This window comes from Anopheles gambiae, chromosome 2, assembly GCF_943734735.2.
Source record: "Anopheles gambiae chromosome 2, idAnoGambNW_F1_1, whole genome shotgun sequence".
Classification (NCBI taxonomy): domain Eukaryota; kingdom Metazoa; phylum Arthropoda; class Insecta; order Diptera; family Culicidae; genus Anopheles; species Anopheles gambiae.
Genome location: NC_064601.1, coordinates 488,010 through 505,437, shown reverse-complemented (window position 1 = coordinate 505,437; position 17,428 = coordinate 488,010). Strand labels below are relative to the sequence as shown.

General features: G+C 41.9%; 1 protein-coding gene across 6 annotated transcripts in view; it reads right to left on the bottom strand.

The window, feature by feature from the left end:
- Positions 1-17,428, bottom strand: part of LOC1282038 (zwei Ig domain protein zig-8) — a 59,805-nt gene that overhangs the window by 29,710 nt on the left and 12,667 nt on the right. For 5 of the 6 annotated variants that reach the window (XM_061644806.1, XM_061644804.1, XM_061644803.1 and 2 more), the window contains one exon: positions 16,702-16,752. The exons of the other annotated variant lie outside the window; for it this stretch is intronic. In XM_061644806.1, coding sequence (XP_061500790.1) covers positions 16,702-16,752 — 51 coding nt within the window. The remainder of the gene's footprint in view (positions 1-16,701; positions 16,753-17,428) is intronic. 6 annotated transcript variants of the gene reach the window in all.

The window sequence follows — 17,428 nt, the reverse complement described above, 5'->3', positions numbered from 1 at the left end:
AAAGAATTTATTCTTCACCACAAACTCAAGCTCTACCCAAGGGTAGTTGTAGTTTGACTTTTCTCCCTTGGCTATTCGGGGTGCTTTTTACGCCAAAGAGTGGATCGAAGGGTTGCTTGCTGCTGCTGCTGCTGCTGATGGGTCCGCAATCTTATCCAGTTTCAGCGGGCTTGTGCGTGGTACGCCGTACCGTGTCGTTTCGTGGTGGCGTGGCGAAACCCCGGAAGAAGCTCGAATCGAATAAATAAAATCCAGTTTAATGTATACTAGATATCAGATCAACCACTACTTTCCGTGCTTCGTTCCACGAAACGTGTGCACACACATGTGGCGGTACATGTGCCTTGGAGGGGTATGTTTTATGCGTTCGGAGGCTAGCGTTCGCATAAGGCTATTAAGAACGGAAAGGTTCATTGAGAAATTTCGCCCTCCTCCTTTCGCTCCCGATACACCCCGACACCGGTGAAGCATTCGAAATTGGGTTTTGAACTTTTCCCCAAATTGGTTTTAAGGTCAGCGTGGGGTTTTTTTGTGCATTGGATTTTGCGGTGTTCGGCGTTCGGCATAGAGTTGTGTTTTCGGTTCAAAAAAGGGAAAGGAAATCTCTCCCATAATCGGTTCAGAGACGACACAAAAAATCAAACGTTTCCAATCTATTGGTTTGCGGAATGAAATGAATCGAATCATCAGCCAATAGCTTAATAGCAGGAACAATTTGGTGGAACCGGGACAGGATGAAACAGATTGAGTTGTTTTCGGTAATGGAGGATGATTCAATTAATCTTGAAAAATATTGTTTCGTCAAAACGTTTATCCCGGAAAACATAACTACGATCAGGCAGTGTCATAGCTCATTGGGCGATGTCGTAATAAGTCTGCACTTACCAAGAAAAATCTCCAATTCTTTCAAATGTGCAGGTTCATCCTACGCACACAGCCCGGGAAACCCTTGGGTCATATTTTGTAGATGAAAAACTTTTAAATAAATTAGACGGAAAACTTCCTCTGCCATTGGAGCAGTGCTTCAATTAGTGAGCAAATTTTGGAGCTTGAGATAGATTCCCAAAACAACAATTCTATCATCTGTTCTTGTGTACAAGTCTCGTGGGTAATATGATTGTTGAATAAATAGTTCGTTATATGAACTACCGCTCCTTGTCGAAAACAGAACCGTTGCTGAATCAAATTCTACCGACAAACGGTTTTATTAACACCGGTCCGGAGCAAAATAAGATGATGGAAATGGCTTTTGTTGTCACTTGATGATAATAAATATATATGTTTTGTACACAGTCAGTTTGTTGCCAAGCGTTTGTATCTGTTTAGCTCCATCGCTTTTCGGTGTTGTCTTTTGCCATCGGGCGATAACGATAAGCGCTTTTTAAGAAATAGAACTTTTGTTAAAGCCCAATGAAAAATGGTATGCAAATTCATGGAAAAATAATTTTCCCTCAAGGCCCTGGTCGGCTGGAGCGAAATAAATTGACCCCCAGGATACATCATAAAGTAAGCTGCGATGCCAATTAGGCGGAACGAATGGAGGAAACTTTTCGCTCATAAGTCGATCGGTGCCGCTGTGTGCATGTCCGAAGATGGGCGTTCGAAGAAGCGTCTCGAGTTTCGTTGGGACGTGTTCAAGAAAAGGTATGATAAGCTGCCGCCGATGACTAAGAATGAGCAAGAAAGCTTCAGATTAAAAGTTCGTTCGTTCAGCAGACGTCGAGATAGCTTGTATCGTGTTCGTTCGTTCAGCCTACACGATGACGCCGATAAAAGAATAAGATAAGGCAGGCAGGCAGGTAGTCGTAAAGCCAACACCGAAACCAAAGCCGATGTGAGTATTGTTCTAATCTTGATTGTTGTTCATGGCAAACATTGTCGTGTTTTTGTGTGCATGGTTCCGTGGGCGGATTAGTGGCGAAGATATTCTTCCCGCCGAACGTTGGGGCAGTGCTTTCTTTCTGCCTGTTTGCCCTGATGACGTTATTGATTTTCCGACGATGCCCATCTGAACCGGGGCGTCTAAACGGACGTGCTGATTGGTTTTTGCGACGTAACAAAGAGATAGAAAAGTGTCAACGTGCTTGCAACCGGAACGGGCATAGTACATTAGCGAGAAAAAACAAAGCAACAGAGAGCACTGGGTCTGGTGGCCGGCAAATTGCTCGGATAGCTGGGACCCACGAAACCCATCTCGCTGTAGCGTGTTAATGGTCCGCTTGAATCAATTACCGCACCGTTCTGCTTCGTCTGCGGATGCGTTGGGTATGATTTACACACTTCCGTGTTTATGGACGGCTTCCGTTCTATTTGCTGTGAGGATTTCGCCAGTTCATCCTGGGACTGGGACCGCTTCGGCAGCATTGGAAATTAGCCGGCAACAAATTCCATAAATTCAAACAATTCACGACTGTATTCATCATTTCCGTCATCATCCAAGCGGCCCAAAAACCGACCAGCCGTATCCTACCACAATACCCGCTCCGCAGGCAAATCCTACCCTTCGTACCCTTGGAAAACGTGCCAAGATCATTACGATAGATCATCATAGCGTTCATTAAATTAATGGTTCCGTGTGTGTATGTGGCTATTCGCGTGGCGCAAACGGCGCGAGGGTTGGTTTTGCTGTGCCCGTCCGTTTTCGCCTTCGGTTCTGTAACGCGTTTTGCGGCTGCACAAGGCGTGGAATGGGACAAAAATGTTGGCCCTGTCGCGATCCAAAAGTCAGACCGTAGGCCAAACCCTTTTGGGAATGCAAGGAAACCGCAAGCGGGAATGAAAAGACACGATGTGGCCTACTAGTAGGAGGCACCTTCCAGGCAGCAGTCCATTATTCTGGTTGCCTTGCATTCGGTTTCGGTTCGGACGATGCGCGTATCCGAAAGAAAATGAAGGTAAAAGGGCAAAGGGCAATTATGCGAGAATTATGGTGGTAAATAAATCATAATTATATCCTGCTACTCATCCCGGTTCTACCGTACCCACGGAACATTGGAACGGTGTAAGTTGGGTAGAATTAGCGAGTATGTGCGATGTGGCATGTGCGAAATGTTACAGTCCTAACTAACAAACCATTACTGCATAGGGCTGGTCCCGTAGGTCCCGGTTGTGTTCGCAGTTAGAGGAACAATCTAAACGATACTAAAACTGGGCCGCTACCACGAATCAATCAGCGTAGAGAGCATAAACGCATGGATTGTTGGGGAATTTATTGGGCATCATACATCCCATGCTAGGCGTTCATGGCTGTATAAAATTATGTTCGGAAGCAAAGTCCAATATCTAAGTTATGACCTTGGCTGCGTTTTGAATCGTGAACATAAGATTATTAATCGCTCTATGATCAGAATAGGTCGAAATCGCGGAGATAATGCGCCAAATGGTGGGCGGTCTTACAGTAAATGGTGCATGAAAGGATATGTAGCAGGATGTAGATTCCGTTACGAGCAGCAGAAAGCGAATGTAAGGAATATTCATTCAGACTGATGAGTTCTAAGCGCGATTGTCACATTAATTGGTGCTTGATTGTGGATAGATTCTTCTCGTAACGATAGAATGTAAGCTGTATAAATTTTAAGCTGTTTACAGTAAAATATCAACGACTCACAAAAAAGTTTCTTCAAAAGACTTGATAATATTCGCGGCTTCCAAAATCGATCTACTTTCCCGCTGGGGAATCCGAAGCCTTGTTTGACAAAAAAGAAACACAATGGAGTAACAATTTCAACGAGCGTCTTTGTTTCGATACACCAAAGGAAGCATTGGCAACAATGCCTGCAGCGTGTTTGTGTCAAGGATTTGGGTTGTTTCTTTTGTTGCATAATAATTTTACAAACAGGGTGTGTGAGTAGGAAAGCAAGAGACTGAGCGAGCTAAGAGCTAAGAGGAGTAAATAAACAGAACTAAAGAGAAGAACAGAAAGTGGTAGGCCATGGCACAACAGGAACAGCAACGGTTGTACCTCCGTTTCGCTTCGTAAATATCTTACGGGCGTTGTGCTGCTATCTGTCACGAAAGAAAACTCATGCCTTATGGAAACGAGTTGTTGCTTGCCGGAAGCAGTTAAGTAAACTCGCATGTTTGTAGTGATTGTCTTTTTTCGTATAATTAACAGCCCTAAGTGACAAGCGAATGAATTATGTGAACTGCAAAGCATGATAAAAACCAACATTTCAAGCACATACAGTGTGATAATATTGGAAAACAATCACGTCATGGTCTGTAAAATGTTAAAGATCTTTTCAAATAACCAAAACCATCCTGTATTGGTGTATGGAGCATGATTTTTTATTTGCGTCTGGTCTCCGATGAAGAAGAAATGAACGATGCTTGCGTGAATTCTGTAGTATACCGCCTTTATGTGTACTCTCGTTTTATAGTGGTTTCGCGCAGCAAACAGCCAAACCGCAACGCTTTTAGTCTAGGACATTCGAGCAACAAAAGGGGTGTAAGGCTTTTAGGCTTTATACAGGTACGTGGAACCGGATAGCAAGGTGTAGCTGAAAATTTCCTAACCAGTAATGACGCTGACAGTGATGGTGATGATAGCGCTGGTGGGGTATGTTGGTTCTATCTTGCTGGCGTTGGTACACTGATGCCTGGCACAGTTAAGCAAATTCTTTTCAAGAGAGTGATGTGTTCGCTGGATTCACAGTGTATTATATAAATAGGGGATGCGTAGACTGTTTGTTTTCAGATAGGCTGGAATGCAAAAGAAGCAACACGATGAAACATACAATTCTTTTCACTTTCAAAGAAAAGATGAATCGTGATAAAAGAACCTTTGTTTAGACGCTTCAATAGGTTTGTTTTCTAGTATCCGCAGCCGTCGAGAGAATCGTGGTAAAGAAAGCTTTCATGCTGAGATGCCATCAATCTACACTTTAAGATAAAGCTGAAGGAACGCCAACCAGAAAGAAAAAGAGAAATGAGTTTTGAAACGAGAGACAAACGTAGACTGGATCTAGAACGTTGACTATAAAGACTAGTAAATAGTTATTGAGAGTAAAAACTGGAGATTTGGTTTGGTTTTGTCTAGCGTAACGGGACGGATAGCGATAGACAACAGAAAAGTAACGTTCTGACTTTTCAATCAATTTTAAAGCTACTATTTTTATCTAACGCATTGTTTCACGCAAACAATTTAGTGAATCAGGAGTGTATGGCAGTTTGAAACCGTTTAAAGTGCAAATAATTTTACACTATGATGTTGTTGTAGTTCTCACGCATACCATTTGCAAATGCACTGGGGTTGGAGCATGGAAGTATGTGTTTATGCTTCAGAGAATGCCTTTGGATGCGCACTGGAAAGGGCACCAGCAGTAGCAATGAAGCATTTTATTGCTCATTATTCACTGATATTCATTCGAAGGCTACAAAATTTTGCCTTCCGGGCTATAATTCTTGCGGTTCCGCAGTGTATCGTAACTTTGGATTTATGTGTATGTGTATGCAAAGGAATGAGAGAGGTTTGCACAAGGAAAAGAAGTAAAGTTTATTGTCTGCTTTTAATCTTGACTTTAGTTCGCACGTAGCGATCATCCGGAAGAGGTCCGTGAAGGATAAGCCGCAAGCAACAGCAGCCGAAGCGCAAGGTGTGAGGATGACCGAGAAATAGGCACCATAAAACATGCCGTTTTGCTCCGTGCTAGAATAAGGGGCCCAGATGCTGATATGGAGGTTGGCGTTTCCTTCCTATCAAAAGATTTTTCCTCCAGTAAAGCTTTACGCTTCCTTGAGGGTAGCAGCCCAGAAGATAACAGATTTATAACGGCGCTAATTTCATAATTAGTACGATACGATTTATGTGTGATGCCCGCCCGGTTAGAAGTGTGCCTTAGCTACGGGAGTTTTCTTGTGCACTGGAAAATGGCGGCACAGCATTTTTCAAGGGATCACGTAGACGGACCGGAACGCGAACTTTACTTTTGCCACGAATTAACGAATTACCCGCTTGTCCAAGCATTGGAACGAGCGCAATAGAGGGGGAGAAATTAGCCTCGGCAATTTTATTGGCATTCAAATTAAGTGGTTGGTCCTATTTTCTGCTATGTGCGGCTCCAGTGCCACTGTTCCAGTGACCCGGAAGAAAGTTTTTAATTAATAAAAGGACCCGGAATGATCCCGGTCGGCTACTGTAGTATCTGTAACGAGTGCGGGCAAATCTGGCATTTCCTCCGGGCAGCAGTACGACGTGCCCTTGATGGAGGTTCATTGTTGATGTGATGTGAGTTAGAGAGGATCTAAAAGGTTAAGCTGGAAGTGCGGGTTGTATAGAGAAATGTTTTAAGAAAAGGTTTGACCAAGCGTGGGTCTAAAGTTTTGTGTAAAATGTAGGAAGTAAGCAAGAAATGTGGTGTTTTGAAAGGGGCGTTGCGAAGGTCTATTTTTGGGGCAAAAGTTTAATTTGTCCCGAAACAGACCCAATGCACTAACGCACGATTGAATAAAACCTGGGGACATTGTTAGCGAACGCTTGAATATTTGATGGATTTCCCAGAAAGTAAGCAGTAGGAAGAGAAATACTACGGGGTGTAGGTTGGGTAAACTTTATGTATCTTCGCTGTATTTGTGTATGAAACCTTTTCAGTAAACTGGTATTTCTCTGGAATAAATGCCTCGGGAGAAAATTTTAATTATTTTTCATGGAACGCATGTCACAAGAATCATCTAATATTCTCAAGATTGAGCATGCTTTCGGTAACTGTAACTAAAGTCAAATCATCAGCATTTTTTCCAGACTCCATTTCAATCCAACACAATTTAAACACTGAACGACGCATGACATGAATTTAGGCAAAGAAATGGAGCGAACAGTAGCTGTTCATGCGTCATTTCCGATGAAGTAAGTAATTTCTCGAGAAATCAGGCTGTATCCTGGGCGGCTTTTTCTCGTTTGACCCCATGGAATCGATAAACAAGGACTGTACAAACAGGTAAACTGGTTCGCAGTGTTTTTGTTTTTTTTTGTTGCTACCTGTCAAAAACGTAGAACGCAACCCAGAGACCGTGACCCGTTCGTTAGGCACTGTTTTGATTTGCTAACGACTTGAGTTGATTTAATTTAATGCTACTTTTTTATTTACATTACCGCCAGGAGAGTCAAGCGAATGTCCTACTTCAACCGCCCAGTGGTATGATTCCCTTGGGACTGGTACGAAATTGAATCTGTCACTGGAATGATAGTGAAACGTAACGTGGGAGTTTTGATGCAAACAGAACGAGTTTTGAAATGGTCATCTGTAGCCTAGCAAAGGACAGTTCTATCGGGCGGAAATAATTGAATTTATTTTGGATAGATTTTCGGCTACTTCCATCTGGTGCTATCTGGTAGAAGTGGATATGTGCCTTTCGAGAATGTCCCTGTTCGTTAACCGCTGTATGTAGACGCAACATCCAGGTCCGCCAAGTTCAAAACGTAAAGGTGTGTATGTTTATAGAAAAAGATTGGCATCAAAGGCTTCCGTGAAGCAAATGGATGTACAGAGGAAAATCTGTACAGCTGTTTTAAACAAATATTACTACATCTGAATTGGAATCAGGTTTAATACGACAGGGTGGAAATATCCGAACAGCAGCGAAAGATACTGCTCAGCCTACTGAACAATCCGTAACAAGGAGTGATAATAAAAAGTAAACACATGTATCGATGACAGAAGGTACTCCAATGTTTGCCTTTGTGATGTTGCCTGTCATATCTGCAAAATGTAACAAACGAACGGTGACAGCAAATCAACAGAATGGCAAAATAACAAAATGGTGAGGCTACGCAATGCAAAACTTGAGCACGCACTCGGTGCGCATATTCAAACATTTGCACAACACCGTATCGGTGAATGTGCCGTGCTGTAAAATGTTTCGCTGTTTTTGGTTGTCAAAACATCAAAAGATCTATCGGAGAAAGGAAAAAAAAGTACCCCATTGAAAATGTCAGGTGGTGTAACAGCAGCTGGGCTTTTGTATATGGTAAGCTCTGGAAGGTGGTACTGGAGGGATTGAGCCTGTTTGGAAATGCTGATCGAAGGCAGACACAACATTCAAAAGTTTTGCACATGATCCGTAAGTCCAATGACAAAGGCTGGCCGATAAGGCTGTAGAAAACTGTTTGGCGTTGATGATCGTTCGTAACATTTCGTTAGTCTTCGAGAGTTGGTAATGAAAGCGACGCAAGCAGCAAGAGATACTTTTATTCTGCAGGAGATAAACATTACACGAATAATACTTCTTCCAACTTTGCAACTAGGTCTCTCATGAGCTTATCCACATATTCCATCAAGAGAAGATAGCAAATACGCATAAATAAAAAGCGAAGAACGCCATAACCGCCTTTGACGGTACAAGTTTTCTTTGCTTTTCGGGCATGTTCTGCTGAATGATGTATGTTTGAGAATGAGTGTTACAAAAAATATCTGTGTGTGTGTTCATGCGGACACGTGAGGCATGGAAAAGTTGTCGGCTTGGTGACTCCTGAAATGGGTGTAAGGCTTACTGCGCGAGCTACATCTCGCTCCCCGTCCACCATGCAGCCTGCATCACTGACACAAACATTCCGACACGATGAGCGGTTCCAAGTTTTCGATCGTCATTTTCCTTTTCAACAGCTTTGCCAACCACAGCTAACACCACTTTCCCTCAGGGTCGTATTCCCTGAGTTTTTTCACGTCCTTCTTCACGCTTGGTTCAATTTTCCAACCGTTGCCAAGTTCCATGGTTGGCTCGGTGTGCGACGATCGTAGCGATTTCGCTGTGCACAATCAGCACCTAGGCTCAGCGGCTTTTCCGAGGTCAGGGTAGTCAGGTTTGCGACGAAAGGAGGCAGCAAGCAGACGACCCCTTCCTCAATATTGAAGCTGGGCAATCCGACTGGAATCGCAAAATTCATTCAATATTCATATAACGCTTCCATCGGACCGAAATATCCAACCAACATTCGGCACCGAGTCGTGAGCTCTCGGGGGAATGTGGGATCGATGGTGCCTTTTTTTCTCGCTTCTCTGACGGCGTATTTTATGCGGTACTCTGCTGCAACTGTGAGATGGGATGGAAATTCGATAAGCTGAGAGTTTGATGATGGACGCGGAGAAGGTGAGCTAGTTGCGGAAGTGGCCTGAGCGTGAAGGAGCGAATGGCTTCGGAAGCATATTTCATGCATATTGGAAAGATTTGTACCGAAATTCGTTGGATTGCTGGTACTATCATCTTTGTCGGAAGGGATGGAATATGTTTCCTTTCCGTGGGTTGTAAGATTCTACCGCAAGGTCGACCTCGTTCGATGTGTTCCCGATAGCCCAAGGGAGTCCCTAAAGGTTGTGTCAAATTCGAATTCATAGCCTTTTTTTTGCTACATTCCATCCCGTGCTGGTGAGGGATTTGCGATACAAAACAAAGTCTAGCGCTTTAAAAGGTCTACAGCTGTTTGAACGGTAGTAACCTTTTGTGCGAAAAGCTTTGGAGGTTGATGGTTCTTTCGATATCGCAAAATAGGTGCCGTGGCGTCGAAAGAACGTTAGTTTGATTGAAATGATTAGCTTTAGAGATGGATGTTTGGAATGTGTAGTAGGTTTGGGTTTGAAGGGTTTATGTAGAAATGTTTGGCGAACATCAGTGGGATTTAACAATTTGGCTGATATTTGGCATTTGTATGTTTTCAATGCTTCATTCGCGTACATGAGATAAGCACTGTTGAGCTTGTTTGGCAGCATTCTGTGGAATGAACTGCGCAATAGCGATAAATAATATCATTAACTAGGAGATGCAATGTTTTAAATTATTATTTACAATATTTTGACTATTAATTGTCAATGATACAATGAACTAGCTTTTTTTGTGCGTTCCTTTCAGGAAATAATGATCCGGAACAATGCAACAGAAGAACGGATTGGACATTTTACTACCCATGTCATCTACCGAATATTTTTCATCTTGTTCGGACAAGCCAGTTTTTATTGAAGTCGCTCAATCGAGCCGCTGACACTTGGATAAGAGTTCGAAAAGTTTATCTTGACATGGAGTTGGAAGCAAAACGTTTGACTGAAAGCGTTTTGTTGTCGTGATTAATTGGGCATGCTATTCCGAAGCACCTGATGCTGGGTCAGTGAGGCGCAGCAACTTTGGACAGTTGAATGTCAAAGTTTTTACTAAGTAGAAAATGAAAGCGAAAATGTTGTTGAGATTTATCAGCAGGACCGGTGCTCATGACGGGTAGATGCTTGTTTCAGTGTTGCAATCCACGGTAAATAAAGTTTATATACACCCTTGTTGGGATAGCTTTGTACAAAGAGATCATAAAATTTAGACATCTATAGCTTACTAAATTCGTAGAACTGCTAGCAATTTATTTGCATTTCGATTTTTCATCCACGTAACGCTCAGTGGAAAACGATCCAAGCATGCGTCCCCTTCCAAGAACTAGTTACGCTATCGATTCCAGCGGGATCAGGATGGCGAGGAGGAATATCCCGAGTGCAGTGAAAATTGATTCTGCAATCGAGTTGCTTCGAAATTCAATATGTTGCCTTGGTCACGGATCGATGGGGACAGCTCGTCCGATGGCATCAACTGTGCATAATGTAAATAAATAGTTAGCACAGCTGGGATAGTGTCTGCCACAGTGTTAAAATCATGTCAGATGCTGTGTGAGAATGTGATTGAAATGCAGTACTTGTTGGATGACCGGAGAAAAACATGTCAGTATCTACCGATGACCTGCCCGATGAGTGGTTTTGTTGGTTGCAAAATAATCACAAGTACCACGCTGATAATGAAAGTATCACGTGGGTAGAGTGTAGGTTTACTTGCTGTGCCATGGATGTGTAAAGTGTAGCTTTTGGGCGGGAATCTCTAGCGAGGCTTGTGGGAGAGTAACAAATTGTAATTTTGTAGAATTGTAATTAAAAATACATTGTTTAATTGCTGACCACTTGCTGGTTCAGCATATACGAGCAAAAAGTGTTGACATTTCTATTTTATTTAAATAACCAATGGTTGGTTGTTTCTCTGTATTAATTGGTTCATATTGTGGAGGATGTTCCAATTACACGATTCACCCTTGTGCCTATGAGCAAACATTACCTAGCGAGATGGAAACCTGAACTCATCTTTTCAATGCATTGTGTGTGAATACGCGATATGGATTCAAAAGAGCTCTAGATAATCATTTCTCCGCAGCATTTGAAGTATTCAATAAATGACTATTATTAAGTTGGTGATAATCTTTACTTGCTTTGAGTGGCTTTCCAAAAATGTGCGCAGTTTCTCTAAGAAAAAAAAAAATCTGCCATTCCTAGACTTTGTTATCATTCCTTCGATATTCGATTAAAAGCACTCCAATACATACTGAAGAAGAAGATGTAGTGATTTTCGGAACTGAATTCAAGGATTAAATACTTATCTTACTCTCAAGCAAGGATACAAGTTTCTACTAACTGGCGTAACGATCTGCGTCGGTCATGCCTACACATGCTTTCGAGACTTATTAGACACCACCGCACCCGTATAGTGAGTCCTTGCTTCGGGGGGACAGCCTATATGAGGCTTGAACCCAAGACGGGCATGCTGTTAAAACACACAATTTGACGATTGTACTAGATGATACCACGGGCCCCAAAGGATACAAGTTTAGTGATATGAAATAGAATACAATTTGTATTTTGATCAAATTACAATATTCTACGAGATACGATTTAAACAAATGTACACCATAGCTAATGAAAAAAAAAACAGACAAACCTGTGATGCGTGTGGCCATGCACAGTTGGCTCGGCGATTATTTTTATTGGCTATCCCATCAGAGTGGGATCATCATAAAACATTGTAATCAAATATCACAGCAGTAATCATTTGCAATCAGTAGGTTGTCCAGTATCCTGTTGCCGCTACCCCAGGAGTGGAGGTAGAGAGCAAGAATGTCTCACAGCGTTTGGATGGCCGATGTCGTTAGCCTTCTGCATTGGTAATCATCATAAATCTAAGCATCTGAAACAGGCTGTTTCGCGAAGTTAACATGGTCGTTGAATTTTGGTGTTTCGTTGTACGCGCCAAGGACATGCGTGTTCGAGGCGCCCCCAATCGGCGCAAGCCCTACAGTGTCGCCGTACATGCAGACGACAACGGGTGGCTGTTGCACGAGGCCGGCATGATAAGCCGGCGGAGGGACGACGCGTGAAGTGTTGTGCGTAAATTTTCCATAAAATAGCGATAAATTATCCCATGCTTGTATCCTTTCGCTTGGTGTTGGGGGATTTTGGGACAGCATCCCGAAAAGGTCAGCATTGTTGGCGTGCGAGCATAGACGCAGTTGTGCTAGAGCACAATTTTGTAACACAATTGTTTGGCACACGACTTGTGCGACAGTAGTCAGCTTGTGTATGGCAGGGCGATGGAGAGATGGCCAAGATGGTTGTTTGTAAAGGAAGAGATAAAAAACCTTCTTTCACGGCTAACAACTTGCTTAACTCAATGATTTGTATACGAGAACGAAAATGGAAGACCGGCGATAGACTCAAAAATATCTTTGATTTATGGTGCGATCTATTTTCTGAAAATTTCTGAGATATTTTCTGCAATTTTAGAGTGATTGCAATGAGGATGAAGTATTCACTTGGCTTAATTAAAATGAGTTATCTTTAAAAATGACATAGCATCAATGTAAATTGAAAGTTAATTGTACTAAGTCTTACTAATTTAAAAATCTCTTCGATTTCTACGATCATGAAGTGCTTTAATCGGAAGAAAAAATAGTCCGATTTCCGCGTCATTTCCGTTGCACGCCGATTGCATTTTTTACCTATTAACTGATAAAATGAAGTGTTCTTCAATTGTTGCTTAATCCACAGTTTCTGCTTTCTTCATGACTTTCTTCCGTTCATTTTCACAGTTAATTGCTGAGAAATAGCTATTATTAAGCCATGAAGGTGAAAATAGGTAATTTTAAGACTTTAGTTTAAGTGTGTTTCGTAATTAAGGTTTAATATATGTTTTACTTCACCAACCTAGACCTTGATTGTGGGGAAGAGCAATTGTTTACAAACGATTACAAACTGTTTCGAATGCGTGCAGCAATAAAAACTTATGAATAAGAAATTAATTTCAGTCATTTGAATTGCTAACGACAGGTGTAGCTTGTGGTAATGTATAATTCGAAAAGACTCGTACCATCAAAGAGCTCGCCCTATTGCATTGCTGTTCTTGCCGAGTATAATCTTAATAATGAAATAATTTCAAACAAATAAATTAATTGTGTGTATTTGTCTTTCGTTTTAATTTCCTCCCATGGTCACAAATTGTAGGAAAGTCACGGTGTTAAGTTTGGTTGCAAATTCATTTATTCCCATTACCGGGCATATTCATCCACGGCAAAATACAGCACCGTTCCGTTCCATTCGCCTGTCAGTGTCGCGAATTACGAAATGAAATTTGTCCTCTTAATTTTGTCTCATTTTGCTACGACGGCTTGAATTTGTGGCTCATTCAGTTGAACCGGAAGCATCGAAAAGAAATGGTCCCAGCGAGGAAGCGTGAGCCGCATGGACCGAAGCAATTTACGTGGCATGTTTGTCAGACACACCGAGCTGTCTGTTTGAAGCATTTCTTTGGTCGGTGCTGGCAGTGTAAGCGGGGAATGATTCGTCCTTTCAGAATTGCACAATTGACATGCATAATCTAATTAACGACTAAATTAAACAAGCGAAAAAGTTTTGCTTGAAGGTATGTCGTCATTTTTCATTCCACCTCTCTGCTCATTCTTTGGACACTCTCGGTGCCGTTCCGTACCGTTCCTGGGCGGGGGCTTGGGAACTGAATTTAAATACGTTAAACTACGAGTCGCTCCAAGTAGCTAGATGTTGTACCATGCTCTTTTCAAAGGTATTCGGCTACCGTAACTGTACTCGCACCATCATGCTTTTTCCGAGGGGTGCAAACCGAAAGAGTGTTACCGGCTTGTGCAAGGTGAGTGTTTCCGGAAGGAAAAATACTGAAATGAAATTCGAAAGGATCAGGAAAGGGATGTGCGAAGCTCAATTTACCCGAGAGTTTGAGGTGAAGTGTGTAGAGTGAGCAAAAACGGGAGATGGTATGAAAAGTTTTGTCACTGAGTTGTTTTTTTCCCATCGATGCTTTGCTACAGTTGCCAGCATTGGTTCAAGCGAAACCGGATCCTTTTAGCTGGAATGAACGCGAATGTTACGGGAGAAGAGTTCCCATTTTTTCTCTCTTCTACTCCGTTGATCATATAGTACAGAATTAAGCACAGTCTTGAGGAAACAAGACATTGGTGCTAGCGGGAAACAATGGAAAGGACGGGCTTGAAGCGAATCTAGAGACAGGAAAGTTTATGAACACAATTTTCTCCGAGTCAGCCGAAGAACATTCACATGGTATTATTACATGTAGTGAGTGTGTGTGTGTGCACTGGTGTGTTTGTGCGAAAGCGATAATTATGTTTTTCAGTAAAACCGGGAAACCGTTAAATTTACTTTTGCAAAATGCATTGGGCTAAAGTGGGTCTTCAGACGAATGTAGGAGGAACGGGCACGACGCTTGCATTCTTCGTGAATGGTAGTGCATCTTTGAAAGACGAAAGAAAAGATTGTGGAAAATTGTACGACCGTTGAACACGCTGAACGCTGGTATGGCGATGCTGAGAATCTTGTTGTAACTAGTTTTGGCTCAGCTTCCGTTCATTTATCTAGAGTGTTGGTTAGCGCTACCGGTGGAAAAATCACCAAAAAGGATTAGGACGCCACGAAGCACAGGAACAGGTGTTAAAATGGAACCATCGTCAGAACTTATTCATGTCAGCGTAGACTACGTGAGGGCAGGAACATGATTAAAGCACGCTGACGCTATCCCGCGGTTGCGCTATTTATGCTTGAGGAAATCCAATCTCAAAGTAAAGCAAAGAGGTTGAAGATAGGAGGATTGGTCAGGCAACAGGGATGTCGGTTAGTTTGCGCACTAACTCTGTGTTTGTGTGTTTGTGTATGTGTATGTCGATAAAAGCGTATTCGCTGCAATGTGGCGCTGCAACAAGGATGTCACCGAGGGATACCTCGTGCGAGTAAACGTCGAGCGAGAACCTTACAAGATCAGTTATCTTTGAAAAGGCAAGGGTCTAGTGGCAAGGAAAAGGGGTTGGCAAATTAAAGCCTCGAACGGCAAGCTGGGCTAGCAGCATCGGTGTCATCAAGGCGAAAGGAAGCTCGCATGGCGTTTGAATAGCGTTGCGCGCGATAATGCAATCAGTGGCGTTGCGGTTTCAGCTGAATGCATCCTTCATTGAACGATGCAACAACGGATAGCAAAGGTTGATTATACGCTGAAAAAATCTCTTTAGCTGTGATCGTGACGTTGATGGCAATAATATTGTATGTACAGGAAGGAACTACAAAGTATGAACGAGACTACGCCGAGAAGACTATAACGAGAATGTCAAGAGATAAAAAAGTATAGTCATACTGAAAGAAAGTGGGCATTTTTTTAGAATGCATGAGCAACACACAGCATCTTAAATAACGAAACATTAAATGGAATGTAAATAAAAATTAAGGTGTAAGCTTTTCAGTGCAAGCAAAACGTATATGTCTAGTTTGCTATGTTTTGTGATGTGTTTTGTTGTGTCAGAGAACAGTTGCTGTTTGCAGAACATGCACTAACCATAAAAAAGAGAGAAAAAAACTGTGCTACCTATGAAATGTAGGGAGCAGCGGGAGCGAAATTTGGCTTAAAACGGAAACATTTTATGAGTGAAAAAGCAATAAAACGCGCGTTAGAAGCGGTGGCGAGAAAAATAATTTCCATGTTTAAAAAGGCGCATCGGGAAACGGCTACTGTTGGCATTTTCGCAAACAATGCTTGGTTAAAGCTCCTGCATAGAGCTGCTATCATGCCCCGAAAGGACAGCTGAGACCGACCATACTGAAACAATTAGGGAAATAATTTTTATTTGCCAAATGGGAGAATGCGCATATTGGCGGTGTGGCATACGACGTACGTACGACGGCGGGAAGCAGCCCGAAGACAAAAAAGGGAAGAAACAAAACGGTTGAAAGTCACACTCCAAGAATACATGAATTAATTATCATAATCAGCTCCGTTAAAAGGTTGGCATTATTTGCCTGCTGCGGCGTTTGGGCTGGCTGGCTGTTTGGGTGCCATTTTTGTGTTGTTTCCTTCATAAGTCATTTTTGCCGGGCCGTTTCGTGGTTGTAGAGCGCTTTGAGTTCGTTTTCCGCCATTCAACACTGCCGGAGAAGCTTTCGGACCGACGAAAAGCCGTTGAAATATGAGTCGTTGATAATGTTTCATGTTTATGATTAGCCGTAAGGATATTGCATTTTTCATGGCTAGAAAGTTTTGGTGGAGGTTGGTGGAGCTATCAACATAATATTCGTGTGAGTGTTATGCTAAGCAATGCAGTTTTAAAAAGGTGCTAAGCGAATGGTTATATGTAGAGATATAAAGCGAAGAGTGGAAAGCTTTGGCAATGAGTTTTGGATTCCCTTGTCATTGTATATAAAAAGGTCAGTGTGAAAAGTACTCACTCTGCAACATATCTTGCAGATATACGAACGCTATCATAATAGGCATAAAGGAAACCGCTATTCTACCGTCAAAATGAGCGCTAGCAACTACGAAATGCAAGCAAGAAGCAATTTGACGCAAACGCAAAAGAGAAGTTATTGCAATATTGTATATAGGTACCTTCGCTGTTATCCCGATTTTCGTCCACTCTAATGCTGCCAATGGTTAATTCTGGAGAGAAGGGAATAAAGTTGTGAAAACAGAGCAGGAAATGAGCAATCGTCGATAGTGCGGAAGAAAAGGATTAACAACAATGAATTGTACTAACTAATTGCACTAATCACCGTTTCATTGTTCTATAGGTATTGAGCAAATATTTTTTAATGTAACCCTTAGTTAAACATGAAATTAAACTGTAAATACGAATGAAAATATTTTCCGTTCTAATGAAAAGTAGAACAACTATTGAATCAAAATGGGGAGAAGAAAATTGTTTGAAAAAAGGAACTAAAGTCAAATTTCAATTCATCACAGTCAATGAAACTTTTTCAAAAATTAGATGCTAAACAGGCAAAGGGTGTAACATATTTCATATTATTGTGGTTTCTTTAATGAATAGTTCAGTGGCAAAGTTAGAAGGCATTAGAAACACAAAACTCGACTACCAAAAGCTTTAGGTTTACGTGGTCTTACATTTCATAACGTTGTCTTCACATGTATTTTTTATATTGTCTTTTCACAACTTTTAATGCAAAATGTTTGATTTCTGTATTGTAATCAATCACGCCCTGATACAAACAGACAGTTTTCATAGTACATTTCGCCAGAGATTCAATATTGTTTCACTGTGAAAAAGAAGTATACGAATGACAAAAGTCACGAGGAAGAAATATTAGGTTGGTTAAAA